Source organism: Myotis lucifugus, unplaced genomic scaffold (assembly GCF_000147115.1).
Source record: "Myotis lucifugus unplaced genomic scaffold, Myoluc2.0 scaffold_430, whole genome shotgun sequence".
In the NCBI taxonomy this organism is placed as follows: domain Eukaryota; kingdom Metazoa; phylum Chordata; class Mammalia; order Chiroptera; family Vespertilionidae; genus Myotis; species Myotis lucifugus.
The window spans coordinates 156,066-165,978 of NW_005871478.1; the positions used below are offsets into that span (position 1 = coordinate 156,066).

General features: G+C 58.2%; 1 protein-coding gene across 1 annotated transcript in view; it reads left to right on the plus strand.

Moving 5' to 3' along the window:
* Window positions 1–433: 433 nt before the first annotated feature.
* The window catches only part of FAM178B (family with sequence similarity 178 member B), a 20,771-nt gene continuing 11,291 nt past the window's right edge, over window positions 434–9,913 (plus strand). The window contains exon 1 of the mRNA XM_023744143.1: window positions 434–745. Within this exon, the coding sequence (XP_023599911.1) occupies window positions 650–745 (96 nt within the window). The 5' untranslated portion in view covers window positions 434–649. The remainder of the gene's footprint in view (window positions 746–9,913) is intronic.

A 9,913-nucleotide genomic window follows, 5' to 3' on the forward strand; every position in this document is an offset into this window, starting at 1 on the left:
GACACGGTAAATGGAAAGAGAGGGACGCGGGCGAGTGGGCCAGAGTAGCTCAGCCAGGGGGCCTCCCTGGAGGCAGAGGAGACCCTCTCTGCTGGCCATGCTTCTAAACCAGTGGTTCTCAACCTGTGGGTCGCGACCCCTTTGGGGTCGAACGACCCTTTCACAGGGGTCGCCTAAGACCATCCTGCATATCAGATATTTACATTACGATTCATAACAGTAGCAACATTACAGTTATGAAGTAGTAACAAAAATAATTTTATGGTTGGGTCACAACATGAGGAACTGTATTTAAAGGGCCAGAAGGTTGAGAACCACTGTTCTAACCCATGAGTGTCTGCTGACTGCAGGCGAGTGGGCAGCCTCCAGCCCCCGGAGCTCTTCTTCCCTGGTCACTCGTCCGAGGGGCTCGCCCTGTGCCAGGCCTGGGTGACCCCGTGTGCCCTCCTTCTCGGGAAGGTGTGTACGCACCTCCACTGTACAGAGCGAGAGCGAGAGGTGGACCCAGGTTCTGGAAGTTGGCAGTCTGGCTCCAGAACCCACACTCTCAGCCACCAATGCCAGCGAGGCAGCCAGGGCAGGAGCCGCCCGACGTAACGACGGCCTCTCTCCCCCGCAGCTGGTAGCACTCAGCCGGCTCCTGCGCCTCATGAGGCCGGCAGCCCTCGGGCAGCACCTGGACTCCAAGGCCTCGCCACCCCGCCAGGAGCAGCAGCCCACAGCCAGTGCTAAGCGAGACTACAAGGTGAGCCCCACGCTGTCCGCCCCCACGGCCAACCAGCGGGGCGGTGAGGCAGGCCTTCGCCTTCGCCTGGGGGCCCTGAGGGGAAGGAGACCTGCAGCTGCCTCCCTGGTGAGTGGAGACTCAGTCTGGGCCCTGCCAGGCCCCACGCTGGGCGCTGCGGGCACAGGCGCAGGCCGTTCGGCTTCTGCTGCCGGGCGCCCGGCCTGGTGGAGGCCACGAGCCATTAGTCCCACAGCGCCAGTCAGAGAGGACGCAGGCAGCCTGCTGCTAAGGGAGGAGTGGGAAGGGACACGAAGGAGAAGCCAGGGGGTGTCCAGACAATCCGGCCCCCTGTTCTCCGAGGGCAGCGCCGGTCAACCTGCCTGTCCCCACTCGGCGTGGTTGTCGTTGAGCCCGAGTCGTCCCGTTGCCCCTCCAGACGCTGCCCTGGTTCCCTGAAGCCACACTCTGGCGGGAGCGGCAGGTGTGGGTTCAGAGAAGTGAGGCCGTGGCCCCGGGGTGAGCGCCAGCAGGGTGGTTTGGGGCTTCAGACTGCATCCCAGACCTGGGTCCTGGGAGCCGTGATCTCAGCGAGCCCGCCCGGGGCCTCAGGGTGCGGAGTACAGACAGGCACCCTCCTAGTTTAGGAAGGGTGATCCCAACGGCTCCTGGGGGCTGGCAGTCAGAAGTCTAACCTTTGGGCATTATCCTGCGAATCAGATAAACGAATTAATTACTTAGTGAACACAAACCGACCATTAGGAAGAGCGGGAGCCTGCACGCTCTCCTCTGGGGAGTGGAGGAAGGTTGTCTTCCAGCTCCACCTGACGTTGGTGCCCTGCCAGGCGCGGCCTCGTGGAGGGTGGGAGCGCCCACGTGTCCCTTCTCCGGTGCCAGCTACTTCCTGACACCTGGGCACTGGCTCGGAGACGAGTGGAGTGTTGTGGGGTCAGCCCGGGGCGGTCTGTCTGAGCAGGGCAGTGGGGAGAGGCCTCAGGCCTGGGCTGGAGAAGGAAGAAACAGGGCGGAGGAGGGGAGTGGGGAGAGGTAAGGGAGGGGCTGTCTGTCCACCACGTGGAGAGTGCGACCTTCAGGCGCCTTGGGGCCACTCCCGTGACCTCACCCAGTGGGCGGGGTACCCTTTATTTTGAGGACGGTTCTCCCACATATGCAGGAGTTGTGGAGCGTCCCCCTGGCCAGTGGCCATATAGGACATGACCAGTTTGGCCTGGAAACATGGAGTGGCCCGACCCCGGGGCAGAAGTGCAGCGTCTGCTGGCCAGGGCAGCAGAGGGGCACAGGGGGCTCTTGATGCCTTTGCAGAGGGAGGCAGGAGCCCCCTGGCCTTGGTCCTGCCTGAGAGGAGGTGGCCCAGGACAGGGGAGGGGAGAAAGCAGGCCAGGCTGGCAGGAGGCACAGCGGAGACAGAAAGGTGAAGTGTCCCGACCCCTGGGCGGGGCTCTGCTCTGACCTGGGAGGCCATGGTGGGGCCGGTGGGGCCGCTTGACGGTTCCAGCAGCCCAGCCCCCACTCCCAGGGCCGGCTGACTCCTCGTTAGGCCCCAGCACGTTTCATCTTCAAAGATGAACAGGCTACTCACCAGCCGAAAAGAGTGGAGGCGTCACCCGCCCTGTTTTACAGGAGTGGTGGTCTGGGCCGGCTGCGCTTTTATCCCAGAGCTCAAAGGCCTGGCCTTCTTTCTCCTTGAGGTGCGCGGGGAAACCAAGGCCAGAGTGAGGTTGAAAGGCGACGGGCCCTTTCCCAGCCCTTGGGCCCCCTCCCTCAGACCTGCTCACTCCTGTCTGGGTGATTTCCTGCCCTGGAGAGACTGCGTGGTCACAGCCCTCCCCAGCCTTCAGATAGACACTCCGCCAGGCTCCACGCCCGCTTTCCCACCTCCTCTCTCTGCCTGGGGCCTTGGCACAGCCTCCTCTCCCGGTGAGGCTCCCAGCCTGCCCCCCCCCCCCCCCCCGACTGGGAGAGGCGCTCTCTGGTGCCCAGGGGATGACTTTTCTGTCCTCCCTGATCTGGGGGCTTTTGCGTTGTCCCTTTACTTGTCCCTAGCTGGGCACGGGCTTGTGGTCTTCCCAGCCATCATGTTGTATGCTTGGCGCCCAGATGAGTGAAATGAATGAAGCAACTTCAAATTCCTCTTCCTCTCTGAACTCCCCCTCCCCCACCCCTCATTCTGGAGGGCCTGAGACCTGCTTGCTCTGACGCCCTCTTGACCTCTGACCAGTCTCTGCATGTGGCCCCCTGGCCTCTAAAGTCCTGGTGTCTTAGAGCTGCAGGGGCCTGTAGCCTGTGAGACGCTGGGCTTCACAAGGGTCACCTGCTTGTGAGAGAGCCAATCGGAGAACATGGTGGGTAATTCTAAGCCAGTGAGGGTCCTGCCTAGGAACGCTAACCACGGAGTGCCACCAAGGAGACAGCCTGCTGCTAGCAGCCCTCGGTGGGAGGGTGGAGCGCTGCTGTGTCCTGGCAGCTCACACACAGCTTGTGGAGTAGAGGAGCCCTGCTTCCTGACGGGCGATTAGAATACTTGCAGCATTTTCAAGTGCTTTTGGATAAAGAAATGGTTGCCCAGCCCTGGCTGCTGTGGCTCAGCTGGCTGGGCGTCATCCCCTGAGCAACAGAAACGGTTGCCCAGCCCCTTGTGGTGTGTGGGTCAGACTATTTTGAACAGAAAACAATTAAAGCCCAAAAACTCAGGAAGAGTTTGTTAGCTCCCCCTTTCCTGCTAGAGATTCAGAGAGAAAAACCTGCTTCAGAACAGGGAACCTTCTCACTTAGGAATGAAGTGCTAGAGATTCAGAGAGAAAAACCTGCTTCAGAACAGGGAACCTTCTGTTCTGCACCGACTGTTGTGGGGGGCAGGCAAGAATGTATTTACCGAACGTTTGATCGTTCTCAACCACCTGTGAATTGCCTACCTCCCCCTCCTTAGTCCAAAAGGACATATACACCTCAGTTTGCCTTACTGAGGGATATATGTCATTTGTAGTGTGTGTAATTTTTATGTTTATGTGAATTCCCTTGCACAAATATTAAGGTTTGATTTTCGCCCTGGCTGGTGTGGCTCGGTTGGTGAAAGGTTGCTGGTTCAGTTCCCCGTCAGAGCACATGCCCAGGCTGCTGGCTTGATCCCCGGTCGGGTGCATGTAGGAGGTAGCTAATCGATGTTTCTCTCTCTCTCCCTACCCCTTCCTCTCTCTAAAATCAATTTTAAAAAGATTTGGTTTTCTCCTCTTACCTTCTGTATGTCTTTCAAATCCTTCCACCAGCCCTAAGAGGGACGTTTCCCTGCCCCTGCGTGGCTGGTGTAGGCCCTGAGAGGGGCTCTGCCAGAGGAGGACAGACAGAGGTCAGAGTGAGGTTTGGGGTCTGAGAGGGGGAGAGGATGTCTTCATGCAGGAGTGGACTCCAAGAGTTGGCCTCCAGGTGCCCCCCTCTGATCCAAGGACACCAGTTCTGTGAGAGACAGGCCCCTGGGCTCCGTGGGAGGCTGCTCCAGCCCCTGGCAGACAGACGCAGGTAACTGCACTCACGCGGCCACTGTCTCCAGGAAGCTACCCGCTCAGCCTTCCAACCAGAGCCAGGGATCCAGAGCTTTTTTGTTCTATTGTTGACTCATGTTAACCATTGTCGATGTAAGAAATGTCCAAACCTGTAGATAATTTTTAAAAATATATATTTTTATTGATTTTTTTACAGAGAGGAAGGGAGAGGGATAGAGAGCCAGAAACATCGATAAGAGAGAAACGTCGATCAGCTGTCTCCTGCACACCGCCTACTGGGGATGTGCCCGCAACCAAGGTACATGCCCTTGACCGGAATCAAACCTGGGACCCTTCAGTCCCCAGGCCGACGCTCTATCCACTGAGCCAAACCGGTTAGGGCAATTTTTAATGAATTTGGTTGAAAAATGCTCCTGAAATGGCAGTTTTGCAGCTTCTTTTATACATTAGAGTCGAAGGAGGAGATGTAAAGGGGTTACATGAAACCCATTGGTAGATTAGGGAGGCAGGAGAGAGCAACGTGAGGGCGGATCTCTGACATTGGATAAAAGAAAACAGACACACACTTCTTTTTTTAGATATTTTTATTGATTTCGGAGAGAAAGGGAGAGGGAGAGAGAGGTAGGAACAGCAATGATGAGAGAGACTCATTGATTGGCTGCCTCCTACACTTCCCCTCCTGGGGATCAAGCCCACAACCCGGCATGTGCCCTGATCAGGAATCAAACCATGACCTCCTGGTTCCTAGGTCGATGCTCAGCCACTGACAGGTACTTCTTTTACATTGTGGGTACAGGACGGTGAACATTTACCGCATGGAGATGGTATGCGGGGGTTAAGATAACAATGACAGTTCACTCTGGGTTGTGAGGGCTCTGAAAGAAGATTACTCTGACATTTCAAAGGCATGTTATCTTATTGATGCAAAAAGATAGTAGGCAGGCTCACTTAGGTAAAGACTGACTTTGTCACGCAAGCTGCGGGCCTCGGACGTGACCTGCTTTCAGTTAGGAATTTTGATGATCAAACCATCTACGTGATGACTTTAGGTCCCGTGAGTGTGTAAGGCCACTACGTTGGCCTCTCCTGAGCCAGCAGATTTAGCACGTGGCCCCTTTCTTGTCCGCAGCGTGTTTGGGCAGCTTTTGTCTGGTTGTATCCTGGCCGATCTCAGGGTCTCGGCCTCCCTTTTACTGAGGTTGTTGATACTGGCCTTGCTGAACCTCCGGGTCTGCTGTGCCCCGTCTCCCGCCCTTCCCTGCAGGGTCTCTATGGTGCAGGGAGTTCTCCCCAGTTTGGTTACATTTGGGAGCTTTGAGGAAGTAGACTGTCTCTCACTGTGAAAGAAAAGGAAGGTCCACAAAGGGGAAGTCCAGGGGGCTGCACCAAGGCGCCAGGAGCCCGTCCTGTCTCCTCGTCAGCCTCTGGCCTCATCCTCCTCACAGCCAGATGATGTCCTTGCGGGACAGACACTGAGGTTCTGCACACGTGATGGGCCCTGTCCCTGGTGGACTAGCGGCAAGAGACCACACGCCGGATGAGCCTGGCCGGCCACAGGTGGCTCCTGCCAGCTTCCTCGCCATGCCTACGGCCTGCGGTCAGCCCTGTGCTGGGCGTGCCTACATGGGAGAAGTGCTGGTGTAGAATTGATTGTTGGAGGCGGGTGTGCTCCAAGCTGGACACGCTTCGGGCCTCACGTCCTTTGAGTGCTCTTACCCCTGGGATCCCGCATGCCCACCGCAGAGGGCGTTGGCCTGGATGTGCCTGCGTCTGTGCGCCTGCGTCTGTGTGTGTTGTGCACCTCTCCTGTATATCTTTGTGGTGCATATATCCTTGTGGTAATAGAGCCGACGAACAAGTTTTACTGCTTTTGCTTCTGCTGCTGTGATGGCTGCAGGCCTGTCCCTGTGTTGGCCTGCTGCCAAGAGCACCTGAAGTGACTGGGGTCGGCTTGGGCGGTTCTGGGAAGGGCAGGGAGGGGGCAGGCCCCTGGCGGCTGTGTGCCTGCCCGCACTCTCCTGCCGCTCCCAGCAGCATGGGACGGCGTTCCCTGGGGCTGCTGAGCACAGGCCTGGTTCCTGTCACCCAGAAGGACGGGTGCACTGGAGCTTCTCCCTCTTCCTGTACCCTCTGCCTTCTCCTTGCACGGGACTCCCTGTCTTGCTGCCCCTCCCCCTGCCTTAGGGAGAGCCATGGTTAGCAGGGAAGGGAACTGACCGGGCACGAGGAACAGGAAGCAGATGTTGGGGAGTCGGGAGTCCCTTCCCTGGCTGGTCGTTGGTGCGTTCTTACTTCCTCCGCAGTGAGGAGCCTCAGACATCTTTGGAAGTCAGCGTCAGAGCTGGCCTTTGGAAAGCTGACCCTAAGGGGCACCTCGCACTTCACGCACACCTCAGTGGCCGCCGAGCCTCTACAGAGTGGCCTCCTGAGCATCCGAAGCCACACAGCTCGGGCCCAGGCCTGCTCTGTCAGGTGTGTGAGCAGAGCTTGAAGGGGCAGAGCTCGGCGGGCGGCAGGCGGGCTTCTCCAGGCAGCTGGCATTCAAGCCTGCTCTCTGCCCACCTACCCCAGGCCCAGGGGCCCCGGCACAGTCCTTGCCCCGTGCTTGTGACTTCTCTGTTCTGACCTAACACCTTCCCAGCCTCTTTATCCTGCAAGTCCTCCTGGGCCACTCCGTGATCATCTTCCTCCCGTTGCTGCTCAGGAAAATACGACCCTCAGTGCCCGTCCGTCAACCCAAGCCCTGCCATCCCTGCTCCTCAGCTGGCCCTTCATCCATGCGCTTCCCTCCAGGGTCACATCACACCACTTGATTCCAGGCAGTGCTGTCCTTCCCAGAACCCCCTTCTCAGGCCTGAGGCTTTGCTCCTGCTCTTGCTCCTCCTGGCAATGCCGGCCTGTCCCCTGTCCTGGATTCCGTGGTCCCACAGGCTATTCGCTCACCCTGTGGCTTCACTCACCTAAACGGCGTCACTGTTGAGTCTGTCTCAACTGCATCCCCAGTGGATCCCTCTTCAGAGGGAACAAGCCCCTTCTGCTGGGCACAGCAAGGGCCCAAGGGACCCTTCCCACCCCCTGTGCCCAGCCCACCCTCCGGGGCCTGAGCCAGGAGGTGAAGGAGCAGTGCCTTTTTAAAAAATAAATGTCTCACCCTGGCTGGTGTGGCTCAGTGGATAGAAGGGTCCCGGACTGAAGGGTCCTGGTTTGGATGCCAGTCAAGGGCACATGCCCAGGTTTCGGGCTTGATCCCCATTAGGGGGCATGCAGGAGGCAGCCAATCAGTGATTCTCTCCTCTCTCTCCCTCTCCCTTCCTCTGAAATCAGTATAGTAAAAACAAACAAACAAACATGTCTCTACTGATTTTAGAGAGAGAAGAATGGAAAGGGAGAGAGGGAGAAAGAAACATCGATGTGAGAGAAGCGTTAATTGGTTGCCTCCCCCACACACTCCAACCAGGGATCAAAGCGGAAACCCAGGCACGTGCCCTGATCAGGAGTCAAACCCACCACCTTTTGGTGCCAGGACGATGCTCCAAGCAACTGGGCCACACCGGCCAGGGCAAGAGCAGTGCCTTCTAAGTGCTACGTCTAAGCAGCGTAGACTCAGCAGCACCACACAGCTGAGGGGCCTGGCAGGGGGTGAGGCCCCACCCACTGCTCTGTCTGCAGGAGCAGTTGCCAGGCAGACTGTGCTTCTCACCAGCTCTCTGCTCACTGCCTTTCCTGTCCCTTCTCCCTGTCTTTGCCAGGACTTTGTAGTGACAGAAACTCAAACACACCCTGGCAGGTCTGGAGAGCCCCTCCAGCTGGGACAGGGCTGAGCATTGTCGTGAGGCCTCGGCGCTGCTCCCCGAACCTCGCGGCTCTGCCTCCCAGCAGGCTCTCCCCCTGGGGCTGGACCCTCCACACTCTCACCCTGCCCTCATGAGCCCCACCAGGGAGAAAGAAAGGCTTGTCCCGGCCTCCTAACCAGAGTCCCAGAGTTTAGTCTCAGTGGCTTGGCAAAAAGGTCATGTGCTCATCTCTAAACCAATCACAAAGCCAGGTGCACAGGAATCGGCCAGCCTGGGCCATGTCTCCCCTAGAGTCAGGGCTAAAGTCACTATCTTGGAGCAACATGGCCTGGGTGTAGGGAACAGGAGGCTGGGACAGTGACAAAGGAAGGGACAGAATCTGGGCACCTGGAAACCTTAGACATCCATGGCATCCTCCTGGTCTTCAGCCATGGGCAGTGGTCCTACGTTATTATCCTTGGGAGGCAGGAGGAGGGCTGTGCCTGCCAGGAGCCAGATCAGCGAGTGGGAAAGAGAAGGGAGGGAGCCATTGCTCTGGAAGAGGCACTGCACTGGGTGGCCTCTCCAAGCCCCTGAGGATGCTCGGGCCATGCCCGCTGCTCTCGGGCTCCTCAGCATGGCGCCCAAGTACTGATGCGTGGACTCTTGAATTGTGCGTGGAGAACCTAGTCCCTCTTGGGCAGATGCAGAGCTGGGTTTCCGGTCCACATCCCTCTGGGGTCAGGGTCTCTAGTTCTGGCTGGAGAAGCAGGAAGAGCCAGCCAACCCCTGTCTGTCATCTCCCCAGCCCTCAGGGCCAGCAGGAAGCTGGAAGGGAAGGGTGGGCTGAGTGGAAGGGCTCTAGCAAGGCTTTGCCTACAGCCCCCCACCCCTCCTCCCACGGGCATATGAGCAGTGGGTCAGACGCTCAGATAACCTCCCTACAGCTGGTCTCCAGGAACAGAAGCCCTCAGCCTTCCTGCTTTCGTCCCAACTCCATCTCTCCCCCACCCTGCACCATACTGTGCCCTGGCCTCCAGTTCCGCCCTGGCCTCCAGTACCAAGAGCTGAGGCCAGGGCTGCCCAGGGCCTAGACCTGAGGCAAGATAGAGCTAAGAAAATCCTGTCTCTCCTAAGTGAGTTCAGTCCTCAGGTCTGAGGCGGTGGACGGACACAAGCCGGGCTCCAGCAGCCTCCAGGTTCCAGGGCCTCTGCCCAGTGGGGTTCGGAGCACTCTCTAGGCGCCGTCCTAACAGCTGAGCCCAGTCCTACTCCTGTCCAGATGCTACAGCTTGTCTCCCATCACCCTCAAGTGCCTCATCTCTGGGCTCAAACCCACCCCCACCTCCGAACAGGCACTTTCATTAAGAGGTGAGTGTGGCAGGCCCTGCTATGACGTCTCTGGCCTCTCTGCCCTGTGCCTGCAGGGACCCTGGCCTGGGAAGAGGTGTGTCACCATCTCTTCTCATTTCCTGGTGATCAGTCCAATGTCCTCGTCATTTCCTTCTCTCTAGGACTTATGGCCAGGACTTGTCCTGGTCGGAGTCATTTCCAAACTCCGCTTTCCTCTGCTTGCTGCTGTCATGACGGTCCAAGCCAAGGTCAGGGTGTGACCTTGAGCAGGCGCATGGCTGTGGTGGCTGTGGGGGTCAGGAAGAGATAGTGTCCTGGAGAGGCTAGCAGAGGCCACATTCCAGGACAGGTCCAGACGAGGTCCCCCTGGAAAATGCATCCCCTCTCGTCTTGTTTTTGTGGACACACCAGCCGGACGAGCTGCCAGGCTTTCTCGTGGGCTGAGGCTCTTGGCCTGGGGCCCGCAAGTAGCCCTGCGTCAGGATTACTCATCACTAATATGTGTCATATCCCGCCTGTGTGGAGACCTAGACCATGCCCTGGGG